Here is a 14,562-nt window from a genome sequence, read left to right as displayed (position 1 = left end):
ATGCTGAGTTTTTTGAGATACACCAATGTTCTCATAGACTATCATGGCACCCTGCACCCTTTGTTTAAAGTATATGTATATTGTAAGTATGTGTATATTGTTTAAAGCTGTGAGAACTACACTCACATTGTGTAAATTATTTATTGTTCATTGTAGTGTATACTGTGCTGTGAGTAATTGTGTGTGCATCAGATGTGTAATCTGTTGTTGCTTAAATGTTGTACATGTCATGTCATGACTGCTATGTTGCTCGGAACTGCACCTAAGAATTTCACCTACTGTTGCACTTGTGCATATGGTAGAGTGACAATAAAGTGATTTGACAAAGACTGTTTTCAGTAGACTAACGGTTGGGTGCGCTTATAGCTATTTTCATGATTTCTTTCACTGTTATAGCGCCACCAAGTGGCCAATTGTCACGATTCTTTTCATGTCAACTCAGATTGAGCTTATGAACATGTGTCCCAAGTTTAGCGAAAATATCTCTTTCCGTTCACAAGTTATAACCATTTTATAGTGCCACCAAGTGGCCAATTGTCATGATTTTTTTTCACGTGACCTCAGAATGAGCTCATGAACATGTGTCCCAAGTTTTGCGTAAATATCCCTTTCCTTTCACAAGTTATAACCATTTAATAGTGCCACCTAGTGGCCAATTGTTGCGATTTTTTTCAAGTGATCTCCGAATGAGCTCACGAAGATGTATCCCAAGTTTAGCAAAAAAACCTCTTTCCGTTCACAATTTATAACCATTTTAGTAAAAATGGCCCTGGTGCCATCAAAGATTTTGGTTCCCCTTATAGACCGTTAATTGAAATTTTGAGTTTTTTGGATGATTATTGATTGACTGACTCCAGAAAATAGTCTTGCAGTGGTTTGGTTCCAATCGGGCCAAAAACCTAGGAGAAGTCAGCAAAAATAGGTTTTTCAAAAAAATGCAATTTACTCAAAATTGCCGCCTGAAGGGCGAGCAAATCGGAGATAGCCATTTTGTCTGCCTTGAGCCAAGGATTCCAACGACATAAGACACTTGATCCTGGGACAAACAGTCTAAGAGTTATGAGCAATTTTGAACTTTTGGTTGCTGTAGCGCCACCTATGGGCCATTCGGGGTCATACTCTGATAGGTTGTCCCCAAACTGAGGCCTACCATCTGGCCAGGTTTCATGTCTCTAGGCCTTACGCTTTGGCCTGCATGATGCGTTTTACGAATCCTTACAATTACAATAGGGTTTCAGCATTTCATGCTTGAACCCCTAATAAACAAATGGTATCCAACAAAATATGCATTAAACAATCCGTTAGTAGAGTGTATATTGTATTTTAAACACCAAAACAACATCTAGCAGTTGAATCGAATAACTCAATGGGGGAAAAACTACAGTTTGTTGTATTGCATTATGGGATACGGTATGCCACTTAGCGTGCTCTGGTTGCGTACTGCACATTAAGTGAATGCAGTACATCATCTGGGTATTCCAGTGAACAATATACAATTCTGCATATTACTACTTCAAAAATAGTTACAAACATACATGCTATCAGTGAAGCCGAAATGAGATGCCCCAGGTATTGGTCACAGTATAGGTCATAAAGCCGCCCCCTCCATGTATTCTAATAGATACGAGACAAACTAAATCAAATTACACTTCAAATACAATTTTTCCAAAGATGGAAAAATCATGCTGATGTAAGTTCAAGTGTTTGTTTTTTTAAAATAAGTTTGGTTTTAGTTAGTTATTTGATGCTATAAAAACGGGGGTGTGATGTTATGATTGACAGCTTCTCTGAGGCACCAACATACTTTTTCCAGGATTTTCGGGAGGAGATTGGAGCTTTAGCTTTAATTTATACAGTTCCATAACTGTTTATTTCACACCAACATCATAAAGTTGCTCTGCAGCAAACTGTACTAACATATAATGCGGGAGTGTGGGCGGGGTTTTGATGTTGCGGCTCTACTTCCTGCTCTCTACTGCGCAGACGCAGGTCCCAAATCAGCGTAAGATGTCAGCGCCATATTCGGACATTCGCGGCTTCACTTTGCTTCAATGGAAGAGAGTGAAGGGGCGTCGTCCATCTTTTTTTACAGTCTGTGTTTCACACACATACAGAGCTTCCTCAACCATCTTGACACAAATACCCAAGCATCAAGAGAAACACAGATGGCCACAGATATGGACCATAAACATACTTGGTGAAATGGAAGAGAAAATCTGTGTTTAAAAGAACAACATGCTCCTGAATACGACAGCAAATGTTTTATTCATATGTGAACACATGCAGAGGAGATGAGTCACACCCCATCCGAACGCAACTACTGATGCAGGCAATGAGCTTACAAGCACACACACTTGCACATATTCAGACAGACCCACAAATCTATCACGTCCTCCAAAATGTCAGAGCAGCCAACAAATCTCTATGGGGTGCAGTTAAAGGTGGAGCGGACTGCTGGCATTTGTGCTAAAGGGGCAAATGTGCCCGCTTCTGCGAGTCTTTGATGGTGGAGAGTCTAAATTTGTGATGAGCTGAGCCGAGTCGAGCCGTGGGAGGTAACGGTGCCTCTCACTCGCTCATACAAAGAGAAGACGGACGAATACGAGCTGGATTATTAGAGCGAACGCCCCACCCAGGAGACCGAGATTCTGAGAGATCGTGCGAGCGGGGTTTGCCTGACGAGCTTGCTATATTTAACTTCCTCTAATGCAGCCGGTCCTGAAGAGGGACCTGAAGATGCAGACGCGCTCAGACATGACACACAGGAAGAGATAAGAGAGACATTTACAGAAAAAGAGGGAGCCAGTGGCAGACAGGCACATAAAAGAGACGCACACAAACTCAGACACAAAGAAAGCAAGAAACGAACAGCGGGGTGTACCAAAAAAAGATGCACATTTTGAAATAATAGGGTATAGATTTCTTTCTTTTTTTAAATGAGCATCTGACATGTAAATTTGGAGTTGGAAGTCGATAACTGATCACCAGCTCCATTTAAAGATTATCAAGACCTGTGGTTCTGTTAACGGTTCTTGCATTTAAATGAGAGGAAGAACATACCCTACCGTTCAGAAGTTTGGGGTTGGAAAGTTTTTTGTTTTTTTAAAGAAATAAATATATTTTATTCAGTAAAGAAAGGAACCATTCATTTGATCAAAGGTGAACGTAAAAGACATGCATAAATGTTAAAAGATTCTTTTGAACTTTCTATTCATCAGAGAACCCTAAATTATCAAGCAAATTTCTGATGTCAATATTGATAATAAGAAATGTTTGAGCAGCAAATCAGCATATCAGAAAGATTTATTACGGCTCATGTGACTGAAGACTAATGATTCTGAAAATTAAGCTTTATCATCTTGATATATTTTAAAATATACTAAAATAGAAAGCAGTTATTTCATTGTAATAATATTTTACAATATAACTGTTTTTACTGTTTGTTTGTTTGTTTTTTACAGATTTTGGCGAGTATAATAGAAGATATACAAAAATTGATTTTAAAAATCTTACTGACCCAAAACTTCTGTAGAGTAGTGTAGTTCAATACGGTACTGACACACATTAAGCAAAAGTTGTAGTCCAATTTGTGAATGAATGGTCCACATGGGAAAACTACTTAAACAAGCCTCAAATTCACAATATAAAAGCCATATAAACGCTGAGTGATTCAATCATTGAAACAGTCAATGGAATAGTAAAGTGAAATTGGAATCCGTTCCAGACAAACATACTCCATCCATTTATCCCCCTTATATTTTCAGAAATTGCTTGGACAGCAAAGAACATATTTTGTCCATAAACAAAATTATCTATACAGTTATTTTAATCAATTTCAAGTAAGTTTGACTGCCCTTATCAAGAACTGTGAAAGAAAGACAGAAACATATATCAAAATAAACAATGTATACGAAATACAACAGAACCCCAAAGCTCAAAAATGACTGACATGAATTTACACATTAAACAAAATATTTATTTATTCTGTTAACCAATTATTAAGTCCTACAGAGTGACTCATAAAATCCATGTCTAAATAAGCAACCTCTTGGGGATTCTTGAAAATACTACTAATCAGAAACCCAACAGGAAGTAAATAAGGCATGCTTGCAGTTGAGGGGGAGGTTTACCTCCTACTACTATTTACACTTAATGTTTATGCGGCATTTCAATCCTGTGGTGCAACATTAATAACCAAAAATAAGCTTTACATATTTTTTCAGATTCTGGCATATGGTCTAACTGTTGGAAACAATGTGCTTGAACAAAGTAGCTTTAAATGTCCTTCAGCGTGTCCTGTAGTCTGACATGTTAAACTCCATTTAAAATGACTTTAATTGATGTTCTTTTGATGTTCATTTTTGTGATCTCATATTAATCGAAATGCCACATGGAACATTTGTACTTTTTAAAAACACATTTGTTACACAAAAGGACTGATAAACTAAAAATTATAAAAACAAAAGACAAGAACTTGTTGAATAAAGTCGTTATTTAGATTTATTTATTTTTTGCGCACAAAAACTAACCACTGTAGTGAGATGGACTTTTTAACAACGTCTTTAGTACCTTTTATGGGTCTTGAGAGAGGAAATGTCATATTTAAATGTAAAATATCTTAATTTGTGTTCCGAAGATGAACAAAGGTCTTACGGGTGTCGAACGACATGAGGGTAAGTAATAATTAATGACAGAATTTTCATTTTTGGGTGAACTAACCCTTTAAGGCTGGGTTGACAACAATGATTGCTTGATTTTAATGGATTCTCGTTTTGATGAAGCGATAGTGATTCTTAAAATCACCAGTCAATCTTTGTTTGTTTGTCAATGCTGTTTCTAATTGCTCAGCCAAATATTCAGAGTGTCTAATTACACAAAGTGCAAATCGCGTGCCTTGCTGGGCAAGTGCCATTCACACTAGATCCGCCTAAAAAAGCCACATTTCAATGTCCTCAGTGGCATAATCAGTAGAGCGTAAGGCTCACGGACCTAGGTTGACGCGATGGACCCGGGTTCGATTCCGCCTTATACCGAGCTCGCTCTTCTCCCTTTTCCCATCACATATCACATCGGAAAGGAATTTACCTTTCAATAAAAATGTAGAAAATGATCTAAAAGTAGAAATAATTTGCCTAACTAAATGTTTAATAATAATAAAAGCATTTATTGGGTAGGGTTAGGGGTAGGGATGGCTTTTATTGTCCCATTAAGGCTGCATCCATTTAATAATTGTAATAAATATAATCATTTACACTGTTATTATTACATCCTGTCAATGTACAACAATACTAAGGTGAAAATAGTATGTATCTGTCAAAGTAAAGTATAAATAGCATTTAATTACTATTTACACATATTAGAAAGAACTGCTACTTTTATATGGTGTAAATAGAATCTATATATATATCATTATTTTCACTTAGTATGCTATTTCACTTAATAAATAGCATCTACAGCTATTTGCACTTAGTGTAAATATCATCTATCGCTAATAATTTTTTATTTTTACTTAGTGCAAATAGCCGCTGCCTTAAATATTTGTTTCAAAAAATTAGTAGAAACACAATTGTGTCATTAAAAAGTTCTGATTTTAAAAACTGCCTTATGTGGAATTGAAATGTTTGTATACAAATCGATGTCAAAAAACGATGTCCTGTACCTGATGTATTTTTAACTGATATTTAAATTGAAAGCTTGTGAATGAGAATAGAATCAAATCATGAAATTTGCCAATACTCAGCCCAATAAAAATGCATGTTCCCTTAGAAAAAAATATATACATTTATCCCGAAATCTTAGCCCATTAAATCGACCACACAAATGTTAAATGATCCTGCCGTCTGAAAGAGATTGAGGGAAGGATTATGAATAGGAAGCATGTCAGTGACTAAGGTGCACTCACTCACTGAGTTTACTCAAAGGTGTGGCTATCGAAGTGTTTTTGCGCATGTACACATCATATCAGTAATGGGCAGGCGGAGCATCTCCAGCAGTAGCATGTTCTCTTCTCTTCTGTTGAGCAAGTGTGTCTTACAGCTAAGAGGATTTGTGGTGAGACTGAGAGCGGCTGGTAAAATAATTGAAAGTGTCTCTCTACGCACTAAGCTCTCAGCTCAGAGGATGAGCATCAGGGTGGTGCTAACATAGCTCAGGCTTTACGAAACAGGAAATGGCTGACAAGACCATCATCAATGCCTGCAATACAACAATAGAGCTCTACCACACCTGACATGCATATAAATTCACACCCCAAATGCGATCACTTAGCGGGATGAGCGATTTGTGGAAAACTGTCTACTAAATATAATGTCCATCACAACCTCAGTGACTGACTTGGTAACTGTTTTGATCTTTGTGGGAAACCATTAGTTTTATCTAGGATGCCTAAAGCCTTTTTTTTCCAGCAAAACTCCATGTGGAGACTTTTCCTCACATTCATTTTTTTTCTTTTTTTTTAAAGAGAGAGAAAAAAAAAATATCATAATTATAAATGGGTCTTCCTCTGGGCACCTGTTATTTCCCATAGTGACCTGTTTGTCATAAATATACAAGAGAAAATATTTTTTTTTAAAGAAATAATAATAGTCATAGGAACAGACATATATTAAAACATAAGCCGCAAATTACCTGGAACAATTTGTCCCAGGAACTTGTTTTCCCACAGACCTGTTGCTGTCTACGTTTCCATCGCAGTCTAAAGTACCGTGAAGATTAGGCAAATTAGTACGGAGACGTAGGACTACGCGCAACATTCCAGTTCCCACATATTTGCATAATAAAGCCTGAATCTCATCGTTGGTCCATCTGTCGTATTTTTTTAAAACTCCATGGTTGATTCGATTAGCAAATAACTGCACGCACCACACCAGCCTTTTAAAATGGTGCTTGAAATAAAATGCTGCGTGAACTTAAAGGTCCCATGGCATGGCATTTTTCTATTATTTTATAATGTTTCCTGAGGTGTACTTATATTGTTAGTATGTTTTTTACATCATAAAATGTCATAATTTAGAAATAAAAGGCATTTTTTCAATACTGATGTTTGCCCTGTGGCTGAATGCCCTGTTTCAAGAGGCGTGTCTGCTGTGAGACTTCAGTAAAAACGCCCACTGTTGTGATTGGCTGACATCTTTGCATTTGAAATGAGGTGACCTGATTTGGTTCACTAAAAAGAACCGGTTGAAATCACGATTACAAATTCGATCAATTGTGCAGCCCTAGCGCCGATGCATCTCGAACAAGCCTGGTGTGTTTGTGTTTCCCGCTGCCTCGCTAGTGTTGCTGAGAAAGACGAGACGTATACAGTGACGCAAGACCTGGCTCTGTGGCGGCTCTCTAACCCGTGGAAAGGCAAACCGGTTCTTAGAAGGCTCATCAGTCGAACCAATTCCGAAACGGCACTAGCACTAGCTCTGAACTAGCGCCTGGTTCATGCTGGTGGAAAAGGGTATACAGAGTACCCCAACCCAAATTTCCTAGTTCCTGGGGAAACTTCCTGTGGTGGAATCATCGGCATCATGAATGTTCACTCACATCCTTGTTTTTGTTTTATTAGTATCACATTAAATGTGACATCTGCCCTGACTAAGGTCCATGATTTACTTGGCAGATGTCACATTTAATGTGATACTAATAAAACAAAAACAAGGCTGTGAGTGAACATTCATTATGCCGTTCAGACGAAAAAACATCAATAAATAAATTTGAAAAAATGAGGGTAAAAACGAAATCATATACACCTAGGTTGTGAAAATTGTGAAAAAACATAAAATATATAAATACATATTTTTTTTAAATAATTAAGGCACAATATGTTACTGACTGAGTCCTTGCACTTATCAGAAAATTAATTAGTTCCTGATAGCCGAATAAGAATGTTTCAGTGGTAAATAAACAGCACACAGAAACTCGTTACTCTGCATGCTACCATTGAGCATCACATTATCAAGAGAAGTTAACAATGTGGCAGTTAACGTCTGATCTCAAAGCTGTCATTGCATCTGATAAACACATGCAGTTATGTCCCAATCGGGTCAGGATGCTTGCACCCTTTCAGAGCTCACAATAGCCCCTCACTGACATCCATTCATCAGTCCTGGGGTGAGCAGTCCATGCTATTAAAAGCCCTGCTAACACATCCACACAATGAAGTCTGCATACAAATGGATTGTGTGCCATCACAGGCTGCAAACAGAAATCACCACAGCAAAGACCCCACACACCCCTGCAAACATTCACGCATACACACACACACAAAACCCCTGCATGTGGTTAACTAAACACAGGTGCGAAAACTTTCTGAGTCATCGCCTTGACTTTGCATTATGTTGGATCTAACCGAGTGAAAGATTTGATCAGAACCAACCAGACGCGCACTCGCAAGCCATTTAACTTCTAAAATAAGACATCGCAGAGGGAAACAAGATATTCAATGGGGAAAAAAGATATACTCATGGACGGTGAAAATCTTTTTTTGTTCTTCACTTAGGAGTAAAAGTTGAAAATATCTTTGCATCGATATTCTGTTAGTGAACATCCCAACACTGCCCACACTTCTGAAAATGCCGTTTAGATGAATATGTAAATATGTGCTGAATGCTTTACTCTCATTCAAATAAACACACAACAAAAATGACAGCAGTGAGAAAACAGTGGTTAAGAAAGCATCTGATCATAGCGATGTAGAAATGTTTGCAGCAGCTCAGCAGTTTGGCACTCCAGTCATGTCACATTTATTTATATAGCACTACATACAATAAACTGCTTTAAAACAAACACAGTTGTACAGTTATTAAAAATGAAAAATAGTGTCACTTTCAATTAAAATAACAAATGTCAACAATACAGCAGCTCTCCAGTGTGTTCATGCTTTCACTCACATCTGACCTTGATGGACTGAACAAGAATGAACCAGAGAACATTTTCACATCAAAGAAGGCAGAGCCTCAGAGCCACACCTACCTATTATGTAATCGCCACAGACCAATGTTATTTCAAAGTTGTTTACTGGCCAGAGTGAACTTTTTTGGAAAGTTTCCTTTGGCAAGCTGTTTTGAACCCCCGAAATTAACCAAGTGGTGCTCACTGTAGCGCCAAATGACGTCCAGGTCCACCTCTCTGGACATGATGGGTTGAGTCTGACCTTGTCCGGCTCCACCTCCGTGGACCTAATGGGTGGGGTTATGTTTAACGATTGGGTCATAGGGTGTGGTTTGACCGTCTAGCTCCACCCATTGGCTCTGCAGTGAGCAGCCGCTCAAATTAACTCCAATCGAACTTAGTTTTGTCTGATTTTGTTTGAAATTACATCACACCAGTACATTCTTCGATTTCGCTTGAAGTACATCACGGCCTTAAAAGGATAAATGAAAATCAAAAACTCATCATTTAGGTAACCCGCCCTCAAGTTGTTCCAAACCTGCATGAATTTCTTTCTTCTGCTGAACACAAAAGAAGATATTTTGAAGAATATGGGTAAACAGTTGATGGTCCATATAGTATGGAGAGAAAAAAATACTATGGAAGTCAATCAACAAGGCCCATCAAAAACATCTTCTTTTGTGTTCAGCAGAAGAAAGAAATGCATATAGGTTTAGAACAACTTGAAGGTGAGTAAATGACAGAATTTGTATTTTTGGGTGAACTATCCCTTTAAGACCTGATAGTGAAAAGTCCATATAAATCTAGAGTTTATATCAGTAATGTTAGAGATGAACCACAATTACAAATTACAAAAACAACCATTTTTTATTACATTCACTGCTAAATCGCGCAAAATAAGACCAGGAATGTGGTCCACTCAGATTTTATGTTGACTTTTAAGCCTTTTGTTAAACCACTCTTTACAATACATCACTGCATGAGTTCAGAGTCATAACACACGAGGCATTGCTTCACGACTGAGTTACGAGAGCAAGGTGGGCCCTTGAGCAAGCTGGAGAACAGACAACACTTTTTGTTTACCATCTCAGAGGCTTGGGAAAGAGTGCCGAGACTCCCACTCATCCACAGAGAATTTTGCAAGCTTTCTCTGGAACCTACAGTGTGACAATAGCTGGCTTGCGCAACTTCCAGGTATGGCAAGTTTAGTGTTTTTAATGTGCTTGAGAGATTCAGATAATGAGAATAACAAGAACGATCAGCTTATCCTTGCCAGCACTAGGTTACCAGAGTACACGCGACGTTGCATTTTCAAATATACAAAATAAACACTCCATTCATTTTTGTATTGTAAGTTTGCACTACAATCAGTGAAAACAGTAAAATGTGAAAAAGCTTTGCACACAACACAAAAATGATTTGGCGCCTTTGAAATCCAGCAAGCCTGTGTTGCGTTAGTTGGCTTTGGGTTGGGACGTTTGTTCATTTGAATTAGTAGAGGAACTTGCTTGTAAATTAATGGACATGCTGTTTTAAAAATGCAACGCTCATGGTGCCAGTAGCTGAAAAACAGGGTGATGCAATGCAAAAGCCAAAAACGAAACAATTATACAATCAGCGTACATTGATTTGCGATTCTCCAAAAAAAAAGAAGAAAGCGTATAAATACATTTATGCCGCCATTTCAGTTGCAAAACTAGACAAAACACTCACCCCTGATGCACAGTTTGAAATTTGTATTCTGATGGCTTTTTTCGATCAAGAGTTGCCTTATATTAGTTAAATTAACAGAAAAATTGAATTAAAATTAAAGATCCGTGTGAAAGTTTGGGGTGAGTACAAATTTTTTAAAGAAATGTTTCAGCAAATCAGCATATCAGAATGATTTCTAGGGGTTGGGTTTTAAAAAGATTAATCGTGATTAATACACACACAATAATGTATATATTTAAGAAACATTTGCATGTATATACTGATGTATACATGTATATGTGTGTGTATATATGTATACATATTGTTATATATAAAATATATATATTTATATATAATATACATTTTGTGTGTGTGTGTGTGTATGTGTGTGTGCTTGTTTATGTGATTTGATTTATGAGGACACAAATTTGTATAATGACATGTGTATTATACTGGTATTACAACGTACACGTGGTTTATGAGGACATTTCATATGTCCTCATAATTAAAAATGCAGAATGTTGTGATGGGTAGGTTTAGGGGTAGGGGTAGTGTGTGTGTGTGTGTGGGGTAGGGGTAGTGTAGGGGGATAGAATGTACAGTTTGTACAGCATAAAAACCATTACGCCTATGGAATGTCCTCATAATGTAGTTGCACCAACGTGTGTGTGTGTGTGTGTGCGTGTGTGCGTGTGTGCGTGTGTGCGTGTGTGTGTGTGTGTGTGTGTGTGAACAAATTATATTATATTTAAATATTTTATATATAACAATATACATATTTTTTCTTAAATATATACATGCATGTGTGTTTGCGTGTATTTATAATTATACACAGTACACACACATATATTACACAAACTTTTATTTTGGATGCACAGCACTAATATAATTTATGCTAAATAAATGCAGCCTTGGTGAGCATAAGAGAAAAATTTAATAAAAAATCCTACCAACCCCAAACGTTTTAACAGTAATGAGAATTTTTACAAAATGTGTGTGTGTGTCTAATCAAAAACACACACAATAATGTATATATTTAAGAAACATTTGCATGTATATACTGATGTATACATGTATATGTGTATACATCAGTATATACATATACAGTATACACACACACACAAGTTTTTTTTATGTTCATAAATATACTGACACTTTATTTTAAAAATAAGCAATTCAAACACAAAGTGTTATATTGGCTTTCATTCGGGCCAGTGAATTTGTGGTCAAGGCAAGTAAAAATCCTTATTGTTGAGACAGGAAGTGGCACGGTTATATAACGCACGGATGTCAAAAAATAAAAAAGGGACATTTCCACAGCTGAGGAAACAAAAGCCAAATCCAGCTTTACAGAGTTAACAGCAAAGCATCAACACTCAAACAGACAGCCCAGTGTGATTTTAACACGTTCCCTTATGTCTCCTACAAATACAATGGCACCTGGCAGAGGCAAAGGAATAATTCCCATCCCAGCACTGGGATGGAGAAACTGAAGATTTCAATGGCAGCAGCGCTCCTGCAGTTTAGCTAGCGAGAGCTTGGGGCTATGCAGAACCTCTGCAGAACTTTCCCAGCCCAGCCGGGTTATAAATCAGGTCTGAGGTCAACGAGACTCACTAGCTCAGCATCAAACTCCTGCCGACCGAATGCTGCACACACTCTGGAAACACCTCTCCCAAAAAAGAAATTTTACCATGGTAATCACACGCTCGAGGAGCTATCAGACAAACACAATCAACGATACAAGGAGCCAAATGTGTAACAAAGAAAAAAAGCAGTGATAGAAATACGATAGGGTCATAATATTGATCAGAAGGTAAAATGATTCTTTGATTTTCTACAGTAATGCTGATGTTTGCATATCCATAAACATGACTGCATCTCCTCGTGAACAACAGACAGCTCCTTTCTCTCTAAATGCATCAATTAGCACACAAAGAGATTTCATTATTTCAGTGCATCACAGCCATTATTTCTGGCATTGAAAAGAATCGTTTCATAATTTGTTATATCATGCCGGAGGCTGAGCTCTTGATGGAAGAGCAAGCCATTGGAAAAGACTATTGGCACACATGTAAAAGCGCACAAATGCCTCTAGGACAAGGGCAGCTGTGATTAGGTAAGGTTTAAAGCAACCAGACAGGGAACATACAAGAACGGTGTGAGAGCTTGACTTCCTTTAACATACCACAAGAATTAATTTGCCTATACTGTAGCCTGATCCAGTGCTCTGTGACAGATACAAACTTGCCCTTTCAACATGGGAAGTGTTTTTATGACCTAAAGCTTGGCATGGTAAGAGATGCCGATCAAACACCTGAAAGCTATTCCTGATGCATATGTATAATGATGGGAATCATTTTCGGTACATAAAAGGTCAAATGACATCTTGATTCTTTGATTTGTTTTGTGTGTTTTCTGTCATTTTACATTAAGCCAAACCTAAAAGCAAACACAAACCCTTAATAGGTCTGTGATATTCTCCAATGCAAGACTGCAGTTAGCCATAATCCATACTTTTATCAAATTATCTAAAAACAACAACTAACATTATAGGTTAAAATGAGATTTGAAAGTATCTAGAGCTTTTAAGATATCAGCTATGGAGGACTTCAAACTGACACTATGACACTATGGTTCAGTTTTCCAATACAACAACACAAATAAACAACGGAGATAAATATATAGAGATATTTAATATCCACAGCTCGTCTAAAGGAAGACAATTATTCGTTCTTTAAAGAACAAAATACCACTTATTCTATATAAAATTGGAATTAGTTTCTCTTCTGGCACCGAATTAGTCTAAATAAGCACAAGATACGAACACTTTACTGAGTCTTATCAGACTAATGATTTTATAAGCTTAGCATTGAACATTATTTGTAAACTGCTAGTATACCAGCCAAGGAATATTAATACCACAATAAAAAGACACATTTCAGAGAATGAATATCAGTGTAAACAATATAATCAAGAAAACGAGGGTGAGATATTAGTGCGTACAAACCTCAATGTATCCGGCTAGACTCGGAACAGCGATGGCCAGAATGAGCACAGATAATACCGGGACTGAACCCATCTTCCACGGTTAGGCTCTGCTGGGATTTGTGTTGAAATTATCCCGCTGTGAATTCCTATAAGAGACTATTAAAAAAGAAAACAGCTAAGTCAACGGTCCTCGAGCGGTTGTAGTGTGTGTGTCTCTCTCCTGTATTTTCCCCACTGTGCGTTGATCTCGCTCTCAGCGCGTGTGGAATGTTGCGCGTCTCCGAGAGCCACTGTACGGGCTCGAGCTCTGAAAACAAGATCAAGCGCGCCACCGGCCGTCAGATGCTGGGACCTGCCGGAAATGAGGTCATCATGCTGTCATCCACTGAAGGAGAAATGGGTGTGTGCACCTCCGGTGGGTGAGTCTACTACGAAAGGGATAGACATTTAATGTGGACATTAAGTTAAAATGTAAGTATAGTCAGTTATATATGGTGGAAAATATTAAACATATGGCTATTGTTTTTTTTTGTTTGTTTGTTTTTCAGCTATAGCAGGGACTTTCAAACTAGGGGCCTTAAGGAGTTCTTGGGGGTCCGTGAAAAAGTTCATGGAAAAATAAATAAATAAAACTGCAAATAAATTAATAAAACCAAATTATGTTAATATTTATTTATAAATAGCTAAATAATATAATATATATAATTACATTTACAGTTTTATAAAGGCTGGTAAAATATTGTTATTTTGTTATATTTTATGTTTATCTTCAGGTTACACTACACTAATGGTTGGTAGAAAAAAAGGGATACAGATATTTAAATATTTTCCAGATATTGTACATATTTATAACAAAGTTTTACTGTATAAATGGGTCTTTAAAAAATATTTGTGTATCCACACAACCATATGTGACCCTGGACAAGGGTACATTTTTTAAAATTAAGATTTTTTATAGCTTATATATATATATATATATATATATATATATATATATAT

General features: G+C 37.2%; 1 protein-coding gene across 8 annotated transcripts in view; it reads right to left on the bottom strand.

Moving 5' to 3' along the window:
- The window catches only part of aplp2 (amyloid beta (A4) precursor-like protein 2), a 111,937-nt gene extending 98,065 nt beyond the window's left edge, over positions 1–13,872 (bottom strand). For 5 of the 8 annotated variants that reach the window (XM_079825613.1, XM_079825615.1, XM_079825616.1 and 2 more), the window contains exon 1: positions 13,583–13,872. In XM_079825613.1, coding sequence (XP_079681739.1) covers positions 13,583–13,654 — 72 coding nt within the window. In that variant the 5' untranslated portion in view covers positions 13,655–13,872. The remainder of the gene's footprint in view (positions 1–13,582) is intronic. The other 3 variants (XM_079825614.1, XM_079825617.1, XM_079825618.1) reach the window with 2 other exon arrangements.
- Positions 13,873–14,562: the final 690 nt, after the last annotated feature.

This window comes from Gobio gobio, assembly GCF_949357685.1.
Source record: "Gobio gobio genome assembly, chromosome: 9".
Taxonomy (NCBI): domain Eukaryota; kingdom Metazoa; phylum Chordata; class Actinopteri; order Cypriniformes; family Gobionidae; genus Gobio; species Gobio gobio.
Note: the sequence above shows the minus strand (reverse complement) of the source record. Positions and strands in the feature narration are given on the sequence as shown.